Source organism: Oryx dammah, unplaced genomic scaffold, assembly GCF_014754425.2.
Source record: "Oryx dammah isolate SB20612 unplaced genomic scaffold, SCBI_Odam_1.1 HiC_scaffold_9, whole genome shotgun sequence".
In the NCBI taxonomy this organism is placed as follows: Eukaryota; Metazoa; Chordata; class Mammalia; order Artiodactyla; family Bovidae; genus Oryx; species Oryx dammah.
Genome location: NW_024070193.1, coordinates 2,473,471 through 2,484,261, shown reverse-complemented (window position 1 = coordinate 2,484,261; position 10,791 = coordinate 2,473,471). Strand labels below are relative to the sequence as shown.

The 10,791-nt window shown below is 59.9% G+C and overlaps 1 protein-coding gene across 1 annotated transcript in view; it reads left to right on the top strand.

The window, feature by feature from the left end:
* Window positions 1-6: 6 nt before the first annotated feature.
* WNT7A (Wnt family member 7A) overlaps window positions 7-10,791 on the top strand; it is a 76,466-nt gene continuing 65,681 nt past the window's right edge. Inside the window, exons 1-2 of the mRNA XM_040247264.1 lie at window positions 7-278; window positions 4,817-5,043. Coding sequence (XP_040103198.1) covers window positions 208-278; window positions 4,817-5,043 — 298 coding nt within the window. The 5' untranslated portion in view covers window positions 7-207. The remainder of the gene's footprint in view (window positions 279-4,816; window positions 5,044-10,791) is intronic.

The window sequence follows — 10,791 nt, the reverse complement described above, 5'->3', positions numbered from 1 at the left end:
GCGCTCGCTCCTCCCTCCTTCCCGGGGCTCGGTGGCTCCCGCGCTCCCGGCGAGGCTCCGGCGCCGAGCGCGCGGACGGGCGCACGACAGACGGCCTCGGGAAGCCTCGGCCCGCGCCTCCAGGGCGGGCTATGTGGATTGCCCCGCCAAGGCCGGCCCGCGGGATCAGCCCGGCCCGGCCCGCGGCCCCGGCGGCCAGCGGGGACTATGAACCGGAAAGCGCGGCGCTGCCTGGGCCACTTCTTTCTCAGCCTGGGCATGGTCTACCTCCGGATCGGGTAAGGGCCGCTCGCACCCCCTGCACGCGCGTCCCGGGAAAGTTGGCGTGTCTCGGGGAGGGGTTGAGCCGCTCGCGAGCCGCCGCCGGCCGCCAACTTCCTTGGCTCCGCAGATAGGCGGAGGGGGGTGAGGTGCGGGAATGGTGGGCGCACATAGGGCCCCCTCAGGCGCGAGCCCCAGGGGCGCGCACAGCTCCAGAGACACGGCCGTCCTGGGAATGCCCGAGGGAGGAAGCCCCCCCCCCCACCCCAAGCCAAGGACAACCCGTAGGGACGCGCCAGCGCGGGGGACTCTGAAGACGGTCCCCTGCTGCAAAGGGCCAGCGCCTCCCAGGGACACTCGGACCGGGGCATGGGACTACCAGCCAGGACCACAGCGGCTCCCAGGGAGCTCAGCCCCCAGAGCCCAAGAGAAAGTGTCTACAGAGGGGCGGGCACAGCCGCTCCTAATGCAGGGCAGTCCCCGGGTGGCAGGCGGGGCGGGTCTGTGAGCAGGGAACAGGTACCCGCAAGGAGGCACGTTCGCTGGGCCAAAGCACAGAAGCCTGGGCACCACGCGTTTCCAGGAACCCTCAGACCCCCGGGCCGAGGGGACAGCGCCAGCCACCCGAGCAGACGCACACAAGGGTAGAGCTGGAGATGGACCGAGACACCCAGGGACGCAAGCTCGCGAGCCAGCGCCGGCGAGAGGCGGGACAGCCCGCCCCCTAAAGCTGGGCACCCGAGGCGGCCGGCGCGTCCGCCGAGCGGCCCTCCCCGCCTCACCCTGGCGTTTCTAGGAGGTGGGCCGGGGGCGGCGCTCGGGCTGGAAGGTGGGAGGGGGCGGCCCGGGACGCGTCTTGGAGCTGCGTTTGCAGGGCCAGTCACCCTTTGTACTTCGGAGATAGTGCGCGTGAAGCGTGAGGGTGGGGGCTCCAGGGATGGATGGGGGGTTCCGGCGCGCCGGGGGCCACCTCGGCAGGTTTAACACGAGCGGCGCCCCCAGCTCCGCTTGGAGAGGGGACGGACTGCAGGGTCTGCGGCGGGGTGTGTGTGTGTGTGTGTGTGTGATGGATCCTTTGTGTTTTGTCACTCGCTTCCCCCGCCTCCCCGCCCCGCGACTCCGGCGATCTCGCAAGTTGACCGCCGCGGCGGCCAGCAGGTGCGCACGGAGCGGACCAGGCGGCTGCCAGCCGTGACCGCGGGCCGGGAGGCGGCTGCGGGGCTCGCGCGCTGCCTGCCTGCGGCTGTTTTAAGTGTTATTGATTCGCCCGCGTCTGGGTGGCTTTGCTTTTTTTTTTTTTTCCCTGCTTTAATCTTCATCTTGGCCCGCGCCCCACCGCCCCGCGCGCATCCAGGAAGCCGGTGGGGCTGATTGGCGCTGGCCGCGTGCGGCTTTATCTCCTTTTTAATTAGAAACGGGGCGGAGGGACCCGGGAGCGGAGAGAGAAAGGGAAAACAACAGAAAATAACCTCCCCTGGCCGCCCCGCCCGCCCGACCTCCCGCCGCCGGCGCCGAGACCTCACCGTCCCCGCAGGGATCCAGCTGCCCAGAGGGACGGAGGGAGGGAGCATTGGAGCCACGGAGGGCGCCCGCCTTCCGTCCCGCGGCCGCCCTTTGGGGTGGGGAGTGAGGGCCTGGTTTGGGGCCAGGCCCTGCTGCTCTCTGCACCTCGGCTTATCCATCTGTAAAATGGGCACGAAAGGTGAAGTTTCACAGTTCTCTCGTGAGAGGCCTTCTGGTTCCGATGGATGGCAAGGCACCTGTGTATTCTTATCTGGATAGTTCTGGTGACTCAGGCACAAGCCTTTTGGAACAATCAGACCCAATAACAGAAACTACTACAGCAGCTCATTTATTGAGTGCTCACTGTGTGCCTGACACCTTGGGAGCACTTCCCATGTTTAATTTTTCAGCCTCCCTTTGAGATGAGGCCTAGTTAATAACCTCATTTTAGCAATGGGGAAACCGAAGCGCAGAGAGGAGATGTAACTTGCCCAAGGTCACACAGCTCCTAGGTGACGGAAGCTCCGGTGGTACCCTAGGCCTGAACGCTTAGCTTTGAGACTATTTGTGCCTGTGAATTTATTTTTTCCCCAAATATATAATTTCACTCTCTGCTGGTGGAGGGGGTTTCCTGGTGTTCAGAGGCATCTCCCGTCTTGTGGCCAGAGCATCTCTGCTTGACTTGCTCTTTTTATGCTGTCTCTTCCTCAAATACTGCAAACCTTCTAGCTCTGTGTTGTAGTGGCTGAGACGAATGACTGAGAGCGCTTGACAGTCTCCAGGTCTCACTCTCTGTGAGCCTCGGCTTTCAGCTCTGTACAGTGGACATGTGAAATGAAGGTGACGGTCCCTGCCCAGGAGGGCTGTTCAGAGAGACCGCGTGGTCCGGTGTGAGTGGCGGCCTGGCCACGCTGCCTTTGCGTATAGTAGACATCCTGCAAAGCTCACGAATACATCCAAGGCTGGGGGTGCCTCTACGTGGCAGGCACGCAGCCTGAGTGATGTTTCTGAGGCTCATGATTGGGATGGAAAGTTAGGAGGGATGGTGTGGGGAGGCAGGTTCCCTTAGGCGGGATGGTCAGGGAGGGGACCCTCAAGGTCACATGGCTGATGGCAAGAGGCCAAGCACGTGAAGCTCAGGGGGCAAGAGCTTCTCGGAGAGGAACCGGCGAGGATCAAGGACCCAAGGCAGGAGGAGGATGGCTGGTGTGTGGCAGGGGCGGCAGGAAAGAGGGCAGGGGTGGTCTGTTACACACTTGGAGAGCAGCGGGGGCCCCTCCCCTTGGCGAATCCCAATCCCAGCTTGACTTCCCACAGCCCAGGCTGGGCAGGAAGGATGAGGCGCTCGGTTGGCGGGGTACTGACCTTGGCTGTGTCAACAGGAGCTCATTACTACAACCCGAGTGAGGTCTTCTCGTCCAGAGGATGCTTGATGGCCTTTCGAGGATTACACACAACGGGAGCTCCAGACAAGTGGGCCATCTTTGTGTAAGGGGAGGGCTAGCTCCTTGGTCTGCGCTGCCATCGGAGCCTCTCTGGGGTTACCTGGATGCTAGGAGGCGGCCCCACACTCAGGCCAGATGCCCGCGACTCACACGGTTGCCTCGTGCCCTTGCCCTTGCCCTCCACAGCGCTCGGTTGCTTCATCAGCAGCCACCCCGCACCACTGCCACCAAGGCCAAGCCCCCGCCACCTCTGCCTGCCCACGCTCCCTGCCTCGTCCTGGAGTCCCGCAGTGCTCTCCCACCCGGGGCTGGAGGTGGGGGGACCCTGCCAGGGCCCGGCTTCCAGCCCTCCCGTGCCTCGTGACGCATGGAGAAAGTTCCCGCCGCCAGCCGTCACCTCTCTCCAGGCTCTCCCCTTCCCTGAGCCCTGGTTCCCAGCTGGCTTCTGTGGCTTCTTTCTGTTCCTTGGCGATCGATCCCAAGCTTGTCCCCCTCCCGGGACTTTGCATCTTGTGTTCCCGCCCCCCCTGCCCCCGCCCACCCCCATCCCCCCCACCCCCGGAATACTCTGCCTCAGACCTTCCCACAGCTGGTTCCCAACCATTCAGGGTGCCACTGCACTGTCACCTCCTCAGGGAGGCCCTCCTTGACCGCTCCAGCTGAAGCGGCCCCTCCCCTCCCAAGCCCACCCCTACTTGCTGTCACAGCGTCTTCACTATTTTCTCAGGAGTGGGCATCGCTGAAGGGCGTGTTGTGTTTATCTGGTGCATGCGTGTGGCCTTTGGGGGCCCCTCGAGGGCAGGGCCTCGCCTGTCCAAGCCTGGTGCCCTGACAGGTGTCTGGTATGGACCGGTGCAGCGAGTGAGTGAGCAAGACAGGTACCTCTCTGCCAAGGCTGTGAGCGTGCTCTAGGCCACTCGTGTCTGGAGTGGGATCCACATACTCCATGGGCCTGCAGGAAGGAAAGACTGCAACTTTTATTCACAATTGCTTTTTATTTTTGCTTTATTTTTTCTATTTTTCCCATTAAAAATTTTTTTTCTGTCTTTTTCTTGTTTCTTTTTCTGTCTTTTTCGTTTTCTCTTTAGAGTTGCTTTTTAAAGCTGTGTTTATAATGAAACACGTACATCCACCATACGTATATAACACATCTAAATGTTTTTTTCTTTAATACCTGTGCACCCTATGCCCTATTAGAGGCAACTGCTTCACGAAACTGAGGGGTTACCTTTGCAGTTTCATCACATAGAGATGATCCCTAAACAGTTATCAGTTCCATTTTGCAAGATTCTAAACTTTGTCTCAACTGAATCCTCCCAAAGATGCAAAGGCAACTGGCTGAGTTCGTGTGGCAGTATGTTTGTGACCAGCGTCATCTTTCTTTGTGTCTAAAAAGGAAATTACGCCTAATATTGAATATACACAGTGCTGATGGGAATGACAAACGTGCGAACGGGGGCTGGGTGTGCAGTGTCAGAAGCTGAGAGGCCTGTGATGGGAGCGGTGCGGGGAGGCAGGGCTGGACACCCAGGCAGGGTCTGCAGGCTGTGCCCCGCCCCTCCACCTTGCTGGCCTAACGCTCCGTCTCTCTGTGTCCCCTGCTCCAGCGGCTTCTCCTCGGTAGTAGCTCTGGGCGCAAGCATCATCTGTAACAAGATCCCAGGCCTGGCCCCCAGACAGCGGGCGATCTGCCAGAGCCGACCCGACGCCATCATCGTCATAGGAGAAGGCTCACAAATGGGCCTGGACGAGTGTCAGTTTCAATTCCGCAATGGCCGCTGGAACTGCTCGGCACTGGGGGAGCGCACCGTCTTCGGCAAGGAGCTCAAAGTGGGTATGTGCTACCTGGGCGCCCCGAGCGGGGTCTGACAGGCCATGGGGAGACCAGGAGGCCTCGGGACTGCTCCAGGATCCCCTTCCCCTACCCCAGGGTGGAAGACCCCAGCTATGGGATTCCCGCAGGTGCAGAATTCAGATCCGGTGAGGGGGGTCAGCTCTCTGGTTTGCATCCACGCCACCATCTGTTCACGGCGGAGCTGCAGACCAGGAGTCCAAAGGCGAACTGGCTGATACAGCACTGATACTGGTCTGCAAGTTGATGCCCAAATCTTCAAGTTATCCATTTCACCAAAAAAACATGAACTTCTGGCTGCTTTTGCAAAACTCAGAAGAGCTACTGATAGCTTATACCTGTGTCCACTGAGCTAATGATGGGCTGCAGCTGAGAACACAGCACCCTGTCGATGAGGCCTGGGCAGCCCAGTCACGCCACAGGGCCCGCCCCTACACATGTTCACCCGCGGCCCTGATACGAGCTGCCTGGCCTCTGTGGGCATTCGGGTCTCCAGCCCGTCTCTTATGGGAATAGTGCCTTGTGCGGTTAAACACACACAGACACACACACAGTGCCGGGCCGCACATCCGGTCTCCAAGGCGATCGTGAGGGAAGCCTGGTGGAAAGGGCATCGGAGTGGTGTTGGTGGCCGGGAGGCACGCACTGGGTGGGGAAGGCTGCATTGTGTGTCTTCTCGTTTCTGTGCGTCTGGACCTGGGTGGGGCTGGGAACCATGCAAGCCCACTGCTGAGCCAAGAGGCGGGGCGCTTCTCTGCAAGTGAGGTCAGCTTGGGGTCCCTGGGCCGCAGTGGTTCACCCCAGCCCTCTCGCTCCAGGGGCATCCCTGGGTTCTCCATCTCCCATGGCCCTGATGGCAGCAAATTGAGTTCATGTTGGAAAGATCCAGCCGGATCTGCCCACTGCTCCATGCCTCACCCCAGCCTTCAGGAGCACCTCGAGGCTCCCTGGGCACCCCCAGCCCCCTACCTGCCCCCGGCCGCCCTGAAGACCTCGTGTCCCTTGTAAATGGAAACTGGAATCTGTCGTCTCCCGTTTAGCCTCCCTGGGAGGCTCTCCCGGCCTCAGGATGAAATCCCACCTGCTTATGTGTCTACTGCGGCCCCCAGTTCTCATCTGTTCCCACCTTCTCATCCTCCCGCCCACCCAGCCTCACCCTGTTCCCCAGGCACGCAACACTGAGGTACTGTGCATCCCTTGCGCCTCGTCTCCTCTCCCGATGTCTTCTGAGCCCTCGCTCGTGGTCCCTCATGCTTTTCTCGCCTTTTCTTGCCCACTCCCCTATCCCCTGTTTCTGGGACCCAGGCCTGGACTCTGGCATTTTAGCTGGATCTTTGTTAACAAGTGAGGTGTTACGTATGGGGAAACTGAGGCTCGGGGGACTTGCCCAAGGTCAGCAACAGCGAGCAGCACGGCCTCCTGGGGCTGGGCTGATCCCAGTCTCACTGGCAGTCTTGGAATAGCTAGCCCGTTGGTGACATTGTGATAGTGCCAGGCGTGGTGCAATAGTGGGGCTCCAGCGTAGGGCCCAGGATGAAGGAGGCCTTGCTGGCCGGCAGCTGCCCAGAGCTGCGAAACTGAGGGGTCTGTTGCAGGCTGAGGCGTCGGGGGGGGGGGGGGCGGATACCACCAGTCTGCACTTCTCATTTATACTACCAGTATATTCCCAGCAGGAGCAGAGGCCTGGGGCAAGCAGCATTCTTGAAGAGGAGGCTCCAGTAGGAGAGATGGCCTCGGGGGTTTTAAGCTAACAGAGGCTCCAAGAAAACCCCTGGGATTGCAGTTTTAGAGCGACAGGCCTGCGAGCGACCTGGGACTCACTCTGGTCGAATCTGGGGCCTGACTCAGGAGCGTCCGTCCATCCCAAACCATCACAGGGAACGCGGGCAACAGGGCTGCAAGGGCCGCAGGCTGGGCAGCTCCCACGCGCAGTCCTGGGGATGGGGTCTGCGATCAAGGCCCAGGCAGGGTCAGCTTCTTCTGAGGGCCCCCACTGTGCTTGGTGTGTAGATGGCCTCCGTCTTCCTGTGTGCTCACTTGGTCTTTGCCCTGATGTCTCTGCCCTAATCTCCTCTTCTAAGGACACCGGTCAGATTGGAAGACGGCTTAGCCTAGTGGCCTCATTGTAACTTAACCCCCTCTTTACAGGCCATGCTTCCAAATACAGACACGTTCTGAGGTCCTGGGGGTTAGCGCTGAGCATATGAAGCTTGGGGGACACAGCTGAGCCCTTAACAAGCAACCAGACAGCAGGTGATCTGCACTTCAGGGCAAAGCATAAGAGGAGCGCTGGGCACTCAGAGGTGAGACGCTCCGGTGGAGGGAACGGACGGGACAGTGGAGACGGCTTTGCTCGGGGTCCTGGAGGGTGGGAGGAATCTCACTGGCCAGTGAATGGGATCCCAGGCCGAGGGAACCGCGGGGAAAAGACATGGATGTGTGATTGCTAAGGGGAGGCGCAGCGGGGGTCTGCGGCCTCAGGGATCAGGAGCCTCAGGTGAGACCACAGGCCAGCTATCAAGGGCCTTACACGCCAGGCATTCTGTGACCCTTCATCAGGTTTATCAGCAGTGTGGCCCCGGGGGACCCAGGAAAGCATGCAGCCCCCACTCCAGGCTTTTCCTCTGCTTAAATAAAACGATGAACTCCCCCTCGAATCCACCAAGATGACAAGGAGAGCAAGTTTGGTTTATAACCCTTGTGAGCATTTCTCGGGCGACTTCTGTCTCCACTTCTCAAGCCACACTTTCTCTCTCCCGAATCTTGATGTCTGATTTATCTCCTGCTGATAGATTCCCTGGAAGCACATTGTTTTGAGTTGTGTTTAATTTTATAGAGGAAAGGCATCACGTAATATGCGGTCTTTTGGAATTTACTTTTTTTCCCATTGCCACTAACAGAGCTCGTATGTATCGTTCCTTGTAGCGTCGGGTCTCAGGTGCGGCATTGGGATCTTTCGTTGCCATACGTGACCGTCTGTTTGTGGTGCTCGGGCTGCAGAGTGCTAGGGCCCAGTAGCTGTGGTGCGCAGACTCAGCTGCTCCATGCCGTGTGGGATCTTAGTTCCCCCCACCAGGGTTTGAACCTGGGTCCCCTGCACTGCAAGGCGGATTCTTAACTGCTGGGCCGCCAGGGAAGTCCCCCTTGTGGCCGTGGTTGATTCATATCAGCCATGGTGAGTAGACCCCATCTGTGTGCCCACACACTGGCTGAGGGGTGTCTGGGCTGTTGCTAACAGGGCCCCTGCAGGCTTTCCTGTGAGCATGTCCCAGGGCCCCTGAGTGTGTCTCTGGCGTCTATAGTGAGCCGTGGAATTGCTGGTGGCGGCAGGTGGGGACAGAGCTGCCTGCCCCAGTGACTGCGCACGTGCTGCTCCTGCAGCCTGCAGCGTTGACCTGCGGCCGCTCCAGCACTAGGGATCGCCCAGAGGTCTTCCTCGCTGCCTGCGGGGCAATGTGAAATGTTTTCTCACCATGATTTGCATGTCCTTGAAGTCAAGGGGTTGCAATCTCCTCCTGCATCTGCTGGCCGAGCAGGTGTAATATTGGGTAAGTTGCCCATTCATTCTTGTCGCCCATTTCCCATGAGGTTGTACGTGGTCGTGTCGTGGGTAGGAGGTGAGGGCTGCATCCCAGTCCCTGGGCAGGGCCCCAAGGAGGGTGCGTCACGGGGGGCTTCACCCCCATCTTTCTTCTTCTTATTGAGCCTTCATGAGGGGGTGGGGGGCAGTGGGCAGAGTTAAGGCGGCCCTTCCTCACCCATCACCTTGTTGGTTTCTTGCACCTGCATCTCAGCTCAGCACCAGGTGGAGGCTGACCATGTCACATGGAGGTTTTGTGGAGAGATTGAGATGGGTGGTGTTTCCTGTGGCTGCAGAGGTTCTTGTTTGTGTGCTCCTAACAGACTGACGGACATGACTGAGCGACTTCCCTTTCACTTTTCACTTTCACGCCTTGGAGAAGGAAATGGCAACCCACTCCAGTGTTCATGCCTGGAGAATCCCAGGGACGGGGGAGCCTGGTGGGCTGCTGTCTCTGGGGTCGCACAGAGTCAGACACGACTGAAGTGACTTAGCAGCAGCAGCAGTAGCAACAGACTGTACTGGCAAGTTTCCTGTGGCTGCAGAGGTTCTTGCTTGTGTGGTCCTAACAGACATACAACTCCCGAGGCCGCCGTGTATCCAACAGGCTGGTGGTAGCAGTGGGCCGTGGGGCGTCCAAGCGAGCACCAGTCTCCACCTCCCGCGGCCCACCTTGCCAGGAGGCAGGCAGCAGCACCCCCTGGACGTAAGGCCCTGGCACCTGGAGGGTGTGGGCCTTCGGGGGCATCCCTTTACCCTCCCAGGAGGCCCCCGTGCCTCTCTGCTATGAAGACAAACTCAAGGAACTGGGGGTGCTCTGGACTTTATTCCTGGTTATTCCAGGACAAGAACATGTGGAATAGAAAGGGGAGAGGCTGTTGTTCCCATTTCTAACCTGAGCGCCTCATTTTGATTCTACGAAGCACATCGCCCAGTCTGCCCACTTCTCCCCGCCTCCACCATCACCTCCTGGTTGGAAACTCCATCTTCAGAGAGCTGTCACCCAACTCCATCAGCCCCTAATACACTGCCCTACACCCCCACCCGCCAACCACACGGCCCCCAGCAAAGTCTGTCCTCTCGGTTGCTTGGACCATGGCATCTCCCTTTGTAAAACCCTCCCTGTTGCTCTGAGAACAAGATGCTAACAGTTCCCCGGTCCTTTGCTGACCTCCATGACCTGCATCCTGACCCCATCTCCCCCCCTACCCCCACGGGTGACAAGTCCTTCCCAGCTCGGAGCCTTTGCCCTGGCTGGTCCCCCACCTGGATGCCCTCTGCTCCTTCCACCCTCGGCTCGCGTGCCCGCCGCTCACCAGGGCCTGCTGCGCAGTGTAGTCTGCCCGTCCCTCATTGCCCTCCCCTGTGGTTTTCTTTGCGTCACTTGCTACTCCAGGGCACGTTCTCTATTTGCTTGCTTGTGCAGCCCCGAGGGACGGTGCAGACCCCCACCCCAGTTCCTTCTGGAACAGGGGTCAGGGCAGAAGGGCGACAGGGCCAAGCTGCTGAGCGATGCTGGGGACCTTGCGTAGCCCAGCATTGTGCAGGCCTCCACCCAGATGCCACCTCCTCCAGGAGGCCTTCCTTGACCACCTGGCCATGACAGCCTCCCCGCAGGTCACTCCGTGCTGTTGTCTTTACAGCACTTACCGCCTTCAGAAGTGACTGCGTGCTTTGGGAAGGCTGTGTGTGTCTGCCATCAGTCCCCGGCGTGGGGAAGTCCACGGAGCATGGGCCTGTCAACCGTCTTCTCTGTGTGACCCCAGGGCCCGGCGCACAGTAAGTGCTCAGGAAACACGTGGAGACAGGCTTGCTTCCCGGGCAGGGCTGCTCCACTCCGCCCTCCGCGCCCAGCCGCTCTGAGCCCTCCAGGGTCTAGCTCGTCTTCTGGCCCAGGTCTGAGCGCACCACGCATGGGGGACGTGCTCCGTCCTCTTCAAGTGAGTGCTTTCCGTTTCTGACCCGAAAGGCAGCCCTGATGGTTCAGTCCTGCCTGCGGTCGTTCTGACCTGTCTTAGCCCCGCTTTCTGTTAGCTCTCTTCCCACGTTTGCATTGCTTCAGGTAGGACAACTGTCGTCTAGGTCACTGCCTCGGGGAGACCACCCCCCAACCAAGGTGCGACTCAAGAGGACCTGTTACTCTGTCCGTT